General features: G+C 52.9%; 1 protein-coding gene across 3 annotated transcripts in view; it reads left to right on the top strand.

The window, feature by feature from the left end:
• ESPN (espin) overlaps nucleotides 1–15,073 on the top strand; it is a 52,653-nt gene that overhangs the window by 28,737 nt on the left and 8,843 nt on the right. For 2 of the 3 annotated variants that reach the window (XM_036744344.1, XM_036744343.1), the window contains exons 3-10: nucleotides 3,690–3,876; nucleotides 3,978–4,160; nucleotides 4,645–4,776; nucleotides 8,240–8,451; nucleotides 8,561–8,568; nucleotides 10,006–10,277; nucleotides 13,289–13,450; nucleotides 13,629–13,821. In XM_036744344.1, coding sequence (XP_036600239.1) covers nucleotides 3,690–3,876; nucleotides 3,978–4,160; nucleotides 4,645–4,776; nucleotides 8,240–8,451; nucleotides 8,561–8,568; nucleotides 10,006–10,277; nucleotides 13,289–13,450; nucleotides 13,629–13,821 — 1,349 coding nt within the window. Of the gene's footprint in view, nucleotides 1–3,689; nucleotides 3,877–3,977; nucleotides 4,161–4,644; nucleotides 4,777–8,239; nucleotides 8,452–8,560; nucleotides 8,569–10,005; nucleotides 10,278–13,288; nucleotides 13,544–13,628; nucleotides 13,822–15,073 lie in introns of all 3 variants that reach the window. The other variant, XM_036744342.1, reaches the window with a different exon arrangement.

The raw sequence follows: 15,073 nt of genomic DNA, 5'->3' as shown, positions 1-15,073 counted from the left end.
AGAGCAGTGGGCTGGTTGCCATCTGTTTGTGAAATATTAAACAGGTTTTTACTGAGTGCTGGATACACAAGCAGGTGTGCACATAGGGCATCAGGGTGGCACCCGGGGGCTACCTCCAAGGGATCTGAACATGGGGCTGTCAGTGAGAGTCTGGAGGGATGTTAGGCAACATGCCTACTTGGCATACAGGAGGTGGTATTAGTGTATGATTGTCCATTTTCTGTATATGTATGTGAATACCAATTAGTCAATCACCCAGCATGTAGACTGGAAGCCTTCTGGATGTAAGGCACTGGGTGGTGTGGGAAATGGGAATAGAATCAAGACATGTGTTCCCTCTAAGAGTTTATATGGTCTAGTTGTGGAGGAGAAGGTGAGCACACACACACAAAAAAAGATGTTACCTACGATAGGTGCCAGATGGGTATTATAGACAAGAGGTTTTACAGGTGGGAAGAAGGGAGTCAGGTGGTCAGGTGTGGGCACTCAGGAAATGCTTTCTGAAAGGGACAGGAATCAATCAAAGTCCAAAAAGAAGAGCAAGGATTTGGGGAGGTGGGAGTGGGTCAGTATCTACGTGGGTGAGTCTGAGCTTGGCACCTACAATCATAGGTGTTTGATAAATATTTTAGGAAGGTACATGAACACCCACCCATGGGCCATGATGGTCAGGACAAGGCAAGGCTGGGCACCATAGGACACAGACCTTTCCCCTACCTCCTCTCTATCCAGGAGGAGGTGCGGTCTCTGGGATTTGGATCTGGGCTACACCGCCACCTAGTGCCCAACATCTTTAATTGCACCCACCCCCAAGTAAAGTAAGCCCCAGAAACAGGACTCCCTTTTGAAGTCTGAGAAAGTGATTTCTCGACCCAGTATCCCTAACCCAGGAGGCAGGGCAAGACCAATGTGATGAGCTTCAAAGTCCTCACGGACACCACTCCTCTCTAAGCCCAGGTCCTGGCTCCCCCTTGAATGACGAGCGTAGCTGACCTCAAGGAGAATTACCCCAACTTTATGAATCCTGAGGCCACTTCTGTGGCCAGGCAAAGTTCCCCAAGCCCCCTGAAGACCCTAGACAGTGCTGGGAACTCAAAAGAAATGCTCTATTTCTCCGGTAGAGTTTCTTGCGGCCAGAGGGTGGGAACCAGACATTAGCTAGTTCTAAATTCAAGAATCTAATCTATAATATACATGTGCTAAATGATTCTACAATCTAGTCCAGTGGGAAAGGAGAGCAAGACCCCAGAAATCAAGAGACAAAGTTTTATGTACAGAGACACTCCCCTTCAGGAATCTGGCCCCCTTGGGCCAGTGGTAGAGCTCCCAGAATTTCTACACTAGCTAATTATTCCCGATTGCTAACAAGGATCCAAGTTCAGTTGTTTTCTAGTTAAGGAAGGAGTACAAGTATTGATCAGTAATGACCCAGGGACAAAGCATCATTGATCCCAACCTAGTTAGAGCTCTGCTCATCCTTGGGAACAGGAAGGGGTTCGATGTCTGTGTATCCATCAGATTCTTAATCTGCTTAATTTGTAAGGCAGTAAAATTGCAGGAGCCCAAAATAGCCCAGGAAACAGGATTAAGTGGGCAGGTTGCTAAGCCTTGAGTGGAGTGAAGGGGGAAAGATAGTACAGGATTGGAGATGAGCAGGGATTCTCCCTCCCCAAGCAGAAATAAAATAACATGGACTCCCTCCTGCCCTTCCAGTTACATATGCCTTCTTTCAGGATCTAGATGTCACCTTTACCCCCACCCCTCACCCAAAGAATATAGGGGACACCTTCTCCTTTCCAAGTTCCTCAATTCCGTACCCTCCTCTGAGAGGATGTGCCAAGAGCCTTGGTCCCTTTGGTACCCTGTCCCCTCTCTTCAAGCCAGGAGTCTGGGAGCCAGGGGCCTTGGGGATCTGGGAAACAGAAGCCAGAGAGAAAAAACCTGGAATAGGAAAGGGGCTCTGGGGTCCCAGTGTCCCCAGAAGTATCTGTAACCCATTGTAGTTGACAAAGAACAGGGTCATCCCCTGGACCAGTACCTCCTAAGGGGAGTCTCACCTTGATTGTGAGGCCAAGAGGAAAAGTGGGGCATGGGGTTAGAGTTCCATTGCACTGCTCCCAAGTCCAAGATATTCATAAGTCAAAATTCCTTCATTCACCAAACATCAGGGCACTGGGCTAAGTCTGTGGGGATGCAAAGATTAAAAATGCATGGTTCCTGCCCTCGGTGAACTTGTGTTCTATTGGAAAGCAGGTAGAATGTGATGTCATAGACAATAATACAGCACTTTGAGGTTTGCAACACACTTTACGTAGATTATCTTATTTGATTCTCCCTGTAATCCTTTAAGTTAAATAGCTGATTGTTATTAATCCTACCTGAGATATTACCCCCACTTTTACACTTGAGAAAACACAACATCAGAGAGGTTCAGTGAATTGGCTATAGTCACACAGCTAGTATCAGATGCAGAATTCAAATCTTTCTCTCTCTCCCTCCCTCCTTCCCTCCCTCCTCCTCCTCCTCCTCCTCCTTCTTCTTCTGCCTCTCTGTCTCTCTCTCTCTTTCTCTCTCTTTCTCTGATTTATTGTTGCTTTTATCATATCACAAACATTGCCCAATAACCCCCAACCCAACCTCAAGAACTCTCATGACTCAAAGAAAAAACAGTAAAATCCATCAACACAGCAATTGGATTAGATGACACATGTAACATTTGGGACCTATAGTATCCCTCCCCTTATCCACCAAGAGGAGGTCATTGGTTTGTTTTTTTTTTTTTTTTTATCTTCTGTCCTCTGGAACCAAAGTTCATCATTGCCTTTAATCTGAATTCAATTGCCTTTTACCACTGTGCATTCCTGAGTGAAGGGGCCATCTCCAGACGTCCTGATCTATATCTGGCCACTGGACCCAGAAGGTTCTGGAGGAGAAAGTGAGGCTGGCGACCTTGCACAGCCCTGCTTCGCATCCAATTCACTTGCACGTCATGGCATCACCTTCCTGATGTCATGGTCCTCTTCAAGAACAGAGGACAAACCACAGCAATGATTTCTAAGTGATGAAGAACAGGAGAGTGAATCTGTCAACAAGCATTTACTAAGTACTTACCAGGTGCCACATGCTAAGTGCTGGAATACAAGGAAAGGCAAAATCAGCCCTGGATGCCAAGGAGCTCCCATTCTAATTGGACAAACAATATATAAATGACTAGGCCTGTAAAAGATACTGTATATGCAGAGTAGAGGGGAAGGCACTAAGCTGAGTCTTGGAGGAAGCCAGAAAAGCCAGGAGGTAGAAGTGAGGGGATAGTGAATTCGACACCTGTTGTCTGGCTGCTAGTTGTCAGCACTATACTAGATCTTATGAGGGAGTCCACAAGTCACAGACTCACGCCCCTGTCCTTCAATTTCATCTTGTAAATTGCAAAAGCTCCTCCTCCTAAGGAGAGCACCAAGGAAGGATATGCAGACAGAGGTCTGACCATCTGAGGGCGCAGCCTGTGATCAGACTGTGCAGCGGGTGACAGCAGCCCTCACCTCAGTCGATGGAGACTGGGTGGAGAAGAGATGACAGGAAGAAGGACAGGTAGAGAGAAGGGAGGACGTATCTCTCTCTGAGGGCTGCTCTGTGTTTGTTTGTGTGTGTGTGTGTGTGTGTGTGTGTGTGTGTGTTTTCTCTGTTCCCAGGGGGATAAGTGCCCAAACCAAGAATGGTGCCACACCCCTCTACCTGGCCTGCCAGGAGGGCCACCTGGAGGTAACACAGTACCTGGTACAAGAGTGTGAGGCTGACCCACACACACGTGCCAGTGATGGGATGACCCCTCTCCACGCTGCTGCTCAGATGGGCCACAGCCCCATCATTGTGTGGCTGGTAAGTGCCAGGGGCGTAGGGGATGAGGGAAAGAGATTGAGAGGAAGGGAGGGAGGGGGGAGTGGCTGGCCCCATGACTTTCCCTTTGCCCTTTATGCCAGGTGAGCTGCACTGATGTCAGCCTTTCAGAGCAAGACGATGACGGGGCCACTGCCATGCACTTTGCTGCCAGCCGGGGCCACGCCAAGGTGCTCAGCTGGCTGCTGCTGCATGGCGGGGAGATAACCACTGACTTGTGGGGTGGGACCCCCCTGCACGATGCTGCTGAGAACGGGGAGCTGGAGGTCAGGCCGGGCCAGAGAGAGCCAGTGATCATGGGGCTCAAGCTGGGATGGGGTGATGATGGGAGCATGATCCAGCTTCTCCCTCTTCTTCCTTCCCATCCAAATCCAGGCCCTCTCCCTGCCTTCCACTCCCTTTGAGTCCAACCCTGACAGAGCTGGGCTCAGCATCTCTGCTGACATCAGCACTGCCTCTCCCCAGACCCTCCCCCCACACACCTCTGTGTCAGGAGCCTCATCCATAAGCCCAGATCTTCCTGACTCCAAGTCCAGTGCTACAGCCTCTATAGCACCTGAGTCCCCACTACAACCCAGGGAGACCTTGGCCAATGGTGGGATGTTTGGGGCGGGGAACCTTGTTGTCTCCCCCATTCCTCGACTTTAAGGACACAGACACATTCTCCATAGCCCTGTTGTATCAGGCAATGGTCTGAGCTCATCTGGTCCAGGGGTGCTCCCCTCACTGCCCCCCTCATTCTTCCCCCAGTGCTGCCAGATCCTAGTAGTGAATGGGGCAGAGCTGCACCTCCGGGACCGGGATGGTTACACAGCTGCCGACCTCTCGGACTACAATGGTCACAGCCAGTGTACCCGCTACCTTCGCACTGTGGAGAACATGGTATGAGCAGGCCTTTCCCCTGGGATACTGCCAGTGCAGGGAAGGGGTAGCTTTGAAGTGCCTGCCTTCCCACAGAGGCATAGGGGAGGAAGCCAGGCGAGGAGGTCCTAGAATGAAGAGCTAGAAAGAACCGTTTAGTCTTGGGGTCCATGGGTGGATTTCAGGGGATCCATGAACTGAGATGGGGGGAAAATGACATCGTTTCACTTTCTAACCTTAAGTATTATTTTGTACATTTAACAACATTGCTCTGAGAAGAGGTCTGGCTGCCCTAGACTGCCACGGGGACCCAATGGCTTAGAAGTACAATCCCTTCATTTTGCCAAGAGAAAGTTGATGCAACAAATAACCAATTCCCAGAAGCACATAGTAAATGGTAGAGCTGAATTTGAACGCAGATCCTTGGTCTTCCAATCCAAGGCTCTTTCCACACAGGCTCCTTCCCTGTCATCTCCCCACCATTCCCTTATGTTCATTGAGGCCAGTTGGGAGAGAGGTCATTTCAAGCCCAGGCCCCACCTAAGGGTGCCATCGCCATCCATCTTTGCCTGGGTCATGGCAGCCAGCAGTGGGAAGAGCCTGCCTGTAGAAGGTCCTGAGCCCCAGCTGTTCCCTCCCATCCTCACTCTCTCAGCCTGCTCTGGGTATCGCCCTGCTTGGCCCCAGCTGTGCCAGTGACAGACTGAAAGCCACCAAGGACTGCTGCCCCAGAAAAGGAAAATACTCATTGAGTTCCTCATTATGGAGTCCAATAAGCAAGCAGCAGCTGGGCTGTTACCTGGAACCCAGCACTGGGCGGGGCAGGCAGTGGGCTCTCCCTGAGGACCTGTGACACTTAGAAGGCAAGAAGGGTGGGGGCATGGGGCTGCAGAGGCACCAAGGCAGAGAAGACATTCTTCTCCTCTCTGAGCTAGCTAAGGGCTGCCCGGCGGGCCAGGGACCAGCAATCCGGAGAGCAACATGGGTAATGTAAGCAGTATCCCCTCAGTATCGCAAGTCCTGGGCCCTGAGGAGGGAGCCTAGACGTAGAGGGGACAGGGCTAGAACAGGGGTCTGGGCAATCCTAGGGGCATCAGGGTGGGTGGTATCCAGAGGAGGGCTACAAGAGCGGGGGCTATAGCTGACGCACCTTTAGCATCTTCCTTGACAACTGGCGCTAGCCTATTCTTGACCTCTTTGGGCTCCTACCCAAAGGCCAGTACCCAAAAGTCAGAACTAAGCCAAAGAGAGCAGAGGTGAAGTTCTCTTTTCTGACAGAGTATAAGGTGGTCCTGAAGGCAGATACTCAAGCATTAGAGTGGATACTCAGCCTAGAGTTGGCCAGTCCTATCTCCATTCTACCCAGGTTTGACCTCAGGGAATAAATGCAATGTGTTCCTTGGTTCCCAGCACCCATTCAAAGATGTCATCCTCCGAGAAGGGTAGATGCCAGGTCCACATCTCAGAGCTGGCAATGGGGCAGAGGAAGAACCCTCCCTTCCTAGAGGGCTTGTTCTCAGATACAGCACTCGATTCATTCTCCTTGACTCTTTAGGGCCACACTTAGAGCAATGAGGAGAAGTAACAAAGAAACATTTGTGCTTGATACTGGGAAACCTCTTAACAATTGAAGCTATCCAAAGGGGGAAGGAAGGGTGTCATAGAAGGGAGAGAGGGGATGATAAAGAGAGAGTCCTACACATCACTTGTCTCAGATGTTATAAAGGGGACTCGTCCAGGAAGGGGTTGGAATAGCTGACCTCTGAGGTCCTTTCCTACACATATTCTTTAATTCTGTAGGGAGTAAATTGAATGCCTTGTCTGACCTTTCCCTCCTGTTTCTAGCTAGACATAGGCACCTAGGGACATGGAGAAGTGGGAGTCCACAACACCCCTTTCTGGGGAAACGTGAAGCAGTTGGGCAAAGGCAGAACCCTACCCTGCTACCATCACCAACAAACAAGTATTGGCATTTGAAGGCTACGTCATTTGGCTTTAGTCCACTTTGGGTGACTAGGCATGACCCCCTCCTCCAAGAATCATAATCTCAGAATTCTAGAGTGAGAAAATAACTTAGAAATCATCTGTTTCAACCCCTTCATTTTAAAGAGGAAATTGTAGCCCCAAGGGGGCAAATGACTTGCCCACAATCACACAGCTAGTTGGGTATCCTGGGTATCCTGGCTCCCTGACTCTACTACGTCACACTGCCACGTGAGGACTGGTTAAAGAAATTGGGGATGTGAGCCTGAAGAAGAGAAGACTTGGGGGAGGGGGACCATGATAATTGTGTTTGAGTAGTTGATGGATTATCACATGGAAGAGAGAAGAGATTCCTTCTCTTTGCCTCCAGGGGGTCTGCACCTTAGACTAGGACTTCCCTGGGGGGAAGTTACAAAGAGGAGATTTTAGGCTTGATGTCTAGGGAGAATAAAAGAACTTTCTAACCAATAAGAGAGGAAAGAAGGGAAGGGAATAAATATTTTAAAGTGCCTACTATGTGCCAGGCACTGTTCTAAACACTTTACAAAAATCTCCTTTAATCCTCACAACAATCTTGTGAGGTAGGTTCAATTATTATCCCCATTTTACAGCTGAGGAAACTGAGGAAAGTTGAAATTAAGTGACTTGCCCAGGGTCACATAGCTAGCAGGTGTCTGAGGCCAGATTTGAACTCAGGTCTTCCGGATTCCAGGCTGACTCAGGTCCTAAGGTTGGAGCCACCCAAATAAGAGGTCATCATAAGTTAAACGGGCTATTTCAGGAGGTGATGGGCTCCTGTTCATTGGAGTTCTTCAAGCAGAGGCTAGTTGACCACCATTTCAGGGATGGATTAGTTGTTGAGGTTCCTTATAATTCTGGGATCTTGTGATTCTGCATCCTAGAGACCCCTGCCACTGAGAAAACCTCCTAACAATTGGAGCTGTCCAAAAGGGGAAAGGTGCCTCATAAAGGAGAGAGGGGATGAGGAAGAGAAATAGGTAACAGGGTCCAAGGTAAAGTTCAGTTCAGTTCTTCAACAACCTGAGACAGCTGGAGGCTCCCAGATGAGGTCCCAGATTCAGAATCTTCACCAACAACAGAGCTAAGGCATGCCTGGGCATGGCAATACTGCTCCTGGGAACCTGAAGCATAGGCCTCGGGGGATCTTGGCCTCTTAGCCCTTCCCAGGGGAGAGGAGACAGGAGTGGACTCAACCTCAGGACTTGGATCTGTGGCCTGGGTTAATGGGTATTGAAAATACCCTAACAATTAAGACAAATAAGGACTGGGCTGCCCTGAGAGAGGTAAAGAGCCCCCCATCAGTGTAGGTGTTTCAAATAGCTAGCCAGGTTATAAAGGAGCTTCTTGGTCAGGTGTACAATGGACTCTGTAGCCTCTGAAGTCCCTCTCAGTCGTGAGATTCTGGGACTCCTGGGCTACAACCAGGGAACTGGAGCCCTGGGGACAAGGAAGGCTGTCACACCCTATCTTTTCTCCCCAGAGTGTGGAACACCGAGTCCTGTCCCGGGACCCATCTGGGGAGCCGGAAGGCAAGCAGCCAGACTCGGGCATGTCTTCACCCAATACCACCATGTCAGCTCAGCCCCCACACTTCGACCTCTGCTCTCCCACCAGCACTCTCTCCAACTATGACTCATGTCCCTCCAGTCGCTCCAGCACCCGAGGCCACCTGGGGGGCCCAGGGCCTAGTGAGTACCTGGGAAAGGGAGAGAGAGGAATGACGTAGAGTGTGCTGGGCTACAGGGCTCTTCATCCCCACAGCGGGGGCAGGGCTCAACAAAAGGGGTTAGCTGTGTTTGAGTCCCTGTGGTCCCTAGAGCCTCCCAGCTCTGTTCAGAAGGAATAGGGGTCAACCCCAGAGATTAGCCTTACTATGAAGGGGGCAAGAGATGTCAGGGAATGTCTCAGGCCCAGACCAGAGAGCCTGAGTTTCCCTTGTCCACCCCTCACACTTCCCAGATTGACACAGTAGCCATGTGGATTTTTTCCATGCCTCAGCCTTGCTCATGGGGAAGTAGCTTCCGGTCCCAGGTCTCTGCCCCCCACAGTCTCCTCCTGGGGGGGTTTCTGAGTTCTCAACACTATCCAGCCCCATCATGAAGAAAGACTAATGTAGGAGTCCTAGAGAACCATGGACCCATGAATATGCACAGATTAACCTGCACACACACAAAGACACACAATGCACACAGGTCACGCCCCTAGAGAAATTCATGCACTTCTTACAGCCAGTCATACTCTAACGAGACTCTAGTGTGGCTCTGGGCAAGATTTGGTTTCTTTGGTTCCATCCCCATGCCTGGGGCCATGGGCTCTCCATCCTCTTCTTAAGTCTCTGGAGGCAGAACCCTTACACCAGAAGTCTTCAGTTCTTTCCAGTCAGCTACGTCCTTAGGGAAGCTTTGTGAGTTGCAATAGGTTTTTGGAAGTTGTTGAACCCCCTCACCAGCTGCTCCCCTACCAAGAGACTCTCTCAAGCTGATCATTGCTGGGACTAGGGCAAGGTGGGTGGCATGGGGGTAGGGGTGTGCCCATGATCAGCTAGATCTTGTTTCTGGGGCAGATCACTAACCCTATCTAACACTACCCTGCCCCCCTCATATTCCCCATCTTCCCAATATTCTGGGGCTGCTTGGCATTCCTGAGGCTTAGAGTTATTCTACCCAGCTCCTGAGCCGCTGAGGATCCTTTTCTCTAGTTCATAGCACCATAGGAAAATGATTCCTATTAAAGTGAGAAATCTGTGAACTTACCCTATTCCCAGCCTTGTTACTGAGGTGCTCAGGCCTAATTAACACTATGCTGCAAGGTCTGGGGCTCTTTTCCGAAGAAGGCAACAGGCCATATTGAGGGTGTATCACTGGCCAAATGTAGAGAAGATAGTCAGGGTAGGGACATTCTACTGTAACGGACTTTAGAAATGAGGCCTCAGATTTCTTCTGTGGCTTCGATTGCTTAATTGGCAAATTCTAAAATGTTCCCTAGTGCCAGTTGAAGATGAAGGTGCAGGGATTGCCTAGACTAAACTGAAGAGGTGACACTCAGGAATATGGACTTCCCCAGGCTCAGGAATTATAGCAGTTCCCCTGATCCCCTAAAGCTAACTTTGAAAACATGACCCTAGAAGGGCCTCAAGGCATTTTTGGGCATAGTGTAGACAGGGCATGCCCACCCCATCCCCAAATCTCCCTGCAGTCCAGCTGTGCTCTCAACAGTGCCCTGCTTTCTTCCATCCCTTCCTGGCAGGGCTTCGAAACTCAACTGTCACAGACATGCAGACCTACATGGACATGCTGAATCCCGAGATGGGCCTTCACGGCAGGAAGAAGGGAGGTCCCACCACTCCACCGCCCCCACCCAGCTTCCCTCCACCACCCCCTCCCCCTGGCACTCAGATGCCCCCACCCCCTCCAACCTATCCAGCTCCCAAGCCCCCCAGTGGGCAGCACACAGCTGATATCTACGTTCAGGCCAAGAGCAAACTTCGGCATGTGGAGAAAGAGGCCTTGAAGAGGGAGGTAATGGAGATGGGATCAGTCCTGGCTTGCTCTACCCCATCCCCCAACCCAGAGCATTTTAAGCACTCAATCCACAGCCTCAGGATAGGGCTACATCAAGAGGGTAATCTTGGGGGGGAGAAAGGAAAGACACTTTCCTAAATTGAGGCTTGGCTCTATTAGAAGCCATCCAACCCTCCAAGGAAAGTGTTCTTAAATGCCTGCTTGTCCTATTAGGAGATTAGGAGAAGGGGTGGGGGGGGCAGAGAGCAGGGCCTAAACTCTGGGTGGGGAAAGCTATGTAGAGAACCTCTTTAAAGAACCTAGGTAGAGGAGAGATCTGTTGTAGTCAATGGCAAAGGTGACTCTGGGGGACAAAGAGATCACAAAGGGGCTGTGGAAGGGAGATGGACTGTGTCACATTTCCCAGATGATACAGGGGCGTTCCTAAGGTATCTGTGAGCCCCAGGGCTTTCTAGCAGCAACCTGGGGAAAACACCTCTCCCCAGAAACTGGAGGCTATGAGAGAGAGAAAAGAGGGTAGAGAAGTGTGTAGACTGTGTGTAGATGTCAGGGAGGACAGGAACCCGGGACATAGCTCCAGCCATGGGAAGAGAAGTAGCAAGTGAGGAGAGGCAATGGATGAGCCCCGAAAGGGAGAGAAGCAATGCTGACTTCGATTCTCCGGGGGTAAGGGCAGAGGCAGGGACAGGAACTGGTTCTGCTCTTGGAGTACAGTTAGATCTAGAGCCAGTAAAAGATAGGGGGTACAGGTGGGGGTGGGGCTACAGGAAGAAAGGGGTGCCATCTGTCCCCAGCAAGAGCCTGTGCCTGGATGCACCCTGTATCTAGGGCTATCCCTGGGTATGCTCTGGCAAAAGGAAGATTTGGTTCCCAATCGAAGTAGAGAGGAAAGCGCGTCTTGGGGCATTCCAGGAGAAGGGGGCGATGGTCTCATCTCGGCTGGGTAGATAGGGATGCAGAATAATTGCACGGCTCCCAGCCTCGGCCTGTGGGGGTGGGGGGGAGTGGGGAGAGGTCAGGCTAGGGAGAATGGAATAGTGATCCGGTTGCCCTCTAGCACCGTGACTGCAAGTGTTGCTGCCGGGCTGGTCCCTTGGGATTGAGAGAGGGGCGGAGGGAGGGAAACCTTGTCGGTGTGTGTCTGCCTGAGAGTCTGGGAGCCAAGATGAGCTTTGCCCACTGCGGGGGCGCAGCAGCGCATCTGGCTGTATCCTTCTGCCTGGCCCCTGGGGCTGCATATTTGTGTGTGCATGTGTGTCTGTCCGTCTCTCCCGGTCGCAGTGTGTGTGTGCGTGCGTGCCTGGCGGCAAGAGCGCCCGGGAGTCCCAACAAAGTGTCCTTTGTGGGACCCGGCTCAGTTCTCCCAGCCTACGCCTCCTCCTTTGTTTCCAGACTAGAGACAAGCTAGGAAGCGGTTAGGGCTGGGCCTTGGGTCTGAGGACTAAGCTGGGCGGGGCAGAGGCGGGACAGATGGCCAGCTCCGCCTCCAAAGAGAGCAGTTCCGTGGGAAGGGGCCGGGGGCCAGGGGACTGGGGGAAGGATGAGGCATGATGGCCCAGAAAATAAATCCACGGGTGTCGCGTTTCCTGCAACGTGAGCCCGTCAGCAGAGCCCTTGATGGGAGCTGGGGACTAGGGGCGGGGCAGAAAGCGGTAAACTCAGACGGCTGGTCCCGGGAAAGCGGCTGGGGCGGGGGGCTCTGTCCTTTCCCCTTCTCCCCTTCCCTGACTTCTCACGATCCCAAGCCGGGATTGGCCTCCTCCAGGAGTCAGGACCAACGGGGCGGGAGCTACCTGAGGCTGTCACCCGAGCCTTGAAACCCGAGGACGGGGCGCAGGGACTGGTGTCACTTACAGCTATGGGTTTCCAGATGCGGCGGGGCTGAGGTGGACTGGGACAGGGACGGGACGGGGAGGAGCTCGAGAAACCTGGGCCCTCTGCTTTAGCCCGCCAGGGCCCTGTCTGGGAGCTATCGGAGTGCGGTTTTCTGAAAGGTGCAGAACCATCAAAGTTGGGCAGGAGTGTGCCAGGGTACCCAGCAGCTTACCTCGAATTGGGGTTCCAAGTCAACGTAGTGGGGCCTGTCGTGGAAAATAAGTGTAGAGGGGCTCAAGGATAGTAGGGCCCCAACCTAGGGGTGAGGCAAACATCTGGCTGGCTTGGGTTAGGGGTGGGGGGTGGGTGTGAGAGAGAACTGCTGTGACGGGGCGTGGCCCAACTCCCTAGGTAGCAGCCCCACTTGGGGGGCTGGGGGAAGAGGGCGGAGCCCAGTGGCCCGGGATTGGTGGGGTGCTGTCAGGACCCAGTAGCGGATAGGAGAGAGGCCGTTGGTCTGTGTTGTAACCTGAGAGGGCAGATCGGGTAGCGCAGGTGTCGGGTCCGCGCCGCCCCCGCTAGCAGGTGCAGAGCGGGGCGTCACCGGGCACAGTCGCAGGTAGGGCAGCCGCTGCCCGGGGCTCTTGGGGACTAAGGGCCGCGTACCCTGGGAAGGGCGCGGGACTCTGGGCGCGGGCCGCAGATCGAGAACCAGCCCTAGGCAGCTGAGCTTTCCGGGGCCCTCCCGATCCGTCGAGGAAGCTGGATTTTAGCAACCTGGAGGCCTTGACAGAGCCCGGCGGAGGCGCTTGAGAATCCTTCCCCCTGCCCCAACCAACCTTCCCTGACCGTCCCCTGCGCTAGGAGGCTAGCCCAGCCGTCTAGGAGCAGCCCTTCTGGCTCCTTCACCTCAGGACCAGGCCCGGCCAGCCACCCTGTACCGTGTGTGAGCAGAGCGGTAGCCCTGTCCCTCCCCTGCACACCCCCTCCGCATCTGCTTCCCCTCCCCAGGGCTGCTCGAGTGCGCGGCCACAGATACCTCCAGCTCTGGCTGGCACAGGGAGGGATTTGAGCTAGTTCCACTGAGGCGGTGGGTTAGACAGAAGCCAAGCCTCCGCCGTCAGGGGTGGAGAGTGCTGTCTCCCCACCCGCCGACCCGCAGCCCACGCCCGGCGCTCCTCCCTCCCTCGCAGCTGAGCTCCCGCGACGGCCACGACGGGCTGCTGCGGGTGGACTCGGGCCGGAAGTCCCGCAACTTTGGCAAACAGCCCAGCACCGGGGACTATTACCGCCAGCTCGGCTACGGCCCCGGGGAGCCCCTGGCAGCCAGTCTGGGGATGGCCCATAGCGAGGAGGTGAGAGCCTCGCAGCCCAGCCCAGCCTTATCCCCGTCCCGTCTCGCCCCCGACCCAGGGGGCTTTACCTCCACCTGCCCCCAGTCCCCACGTGTCCGGGAGCAGAACTCCGAACTGTCCCCGGCCCAGCTCCCGAGACTCTGACAGCTCGGTCACTCTGTTTTCCTTATGCCCTCAGGCCGCTCTCCTCTCCGGTAGCCAGGTGCACAACGGCAGTGTCGCAGACCACAGGGTGTCCAGGGACCTACCTCCCCCGCCCCCGCCCCCACCCTTGCCCGAAGTCCTAAGTGCACCACCCCCACCGCCACCTCTGCCCATCGAAGGGTCCGGTCCTGTTTGCAGCCAGCGCCGCTCCTCCTCTTCTACGGGCAGTGAGTTCGGGGAGCCGGGGGCGGGAGGAAGGATGGCAGAGATCCTAGCCCAGCACCGGGACCCAGTCGGGTGGGAGACCCTACCCGGGAGACACAGGGGACTGAGGGGGATAGGGGTAGGGCGCCTTGCAAGCGAAGGCTTCAGACGTGGAGAAGAGAGATTGCAAAGCATGGTGGCAGTTTTATAGACTGGATGATGTTGGTGGGTTGGGGTGGGGGGGGGCGAGAAGAATACCCCAGCCACCAACCCTGTTTTTGGAGGAAGGATCTAATTTTTAGTCAGTCATCTTTTCATCTTGTATCAGAACTCAGTCGATTCAGGAGTCTCCCTTGAAAGAAGAAAGGTCAGAGCTATCATGGCTAACTCAAACTAATGGATAACTTTAAAACACACACACACACACACACACACACACACACACACACTTTGGATGATACTTATATTTCCCCCTTCCCACCCCACTCCCAGGATTTGGGGACCCACCGTTTTACCTGCCTAGCTAGTGCCTTTTGAAATCATGGCTGTGGCATCTGGGCACAAATAGATGAAAGACGTGGAGAGCCCCCTCCCACACTAATTCCCTCATCTCCATCAGTTACTGTAAGAAGCTAGCCTGCCGTGTAACCAAGCTGACACACAGAAGGACACACAGCCTGTGACCAGTTGACACACAGAACAACCCACCCAAATAGGCTATAGTCCCTTTTCTGATGTGCTCGCCAGCTAGTTATCCATCCACACAGGCATACATCCTTCTATCCAACCAACCATTCATTCAATAAGTGCCTCAGAGAAGTCAGTCTGTCATAGGCTCTGAGAACACTAAAACAGAAGTGAAACAAACTCTGCCCTCTGGGAGTTTATGATCTTTCCATTTCCATCAAAATCCCTATTTCCGAAGGTCCTTATTTTTTATACCTATAAACTTTTTTCTAATGCTTCCATCCAGTGTCCCACTTCTACCTTTGCCTTCCTCCTTCACCCTGGCTCCTATCCTCAGTCCCCTCCTTTAACCCCTGAGACTACAGAGGGTTTACAGGTCTCCAGGAGACAGTTGAGCTAGTTTCCCCAGTGTAACATGGTAGTTTGGGTTAGGAAATCCTGAAATCCATGCCTCTGAATCCTCTTCCTATTTCCTAAAGTGGGAACCATCCCCCAACCCACAAATATGATGTCTGTCCTCTACAAAGGGCCTGAGAGAATCCTAGCCACACCCCAACCGAAAGTGTCTTTTCATCCCATTCCTACAGC

The sequence above is a fragment of the Trichosurus vulpecula genome, chromosome 2 (genome assembly GCF_011100635.1).
Source record: "Trichosurus vulpecula isolate mTriVul1 chromosome 2, mTriVul1.pri, whole genome shotgun sequence".
Taxonomy (NCBI): Eukaryota; Metazoa; Chordata; class Mammalia; order Diprotodontia; family Phalangeridae; genus Trichosurus; species Trichosurus vulpecula.
This window is presented reverse-complemented; position numbering and strand designations above follow the sequence as displayed.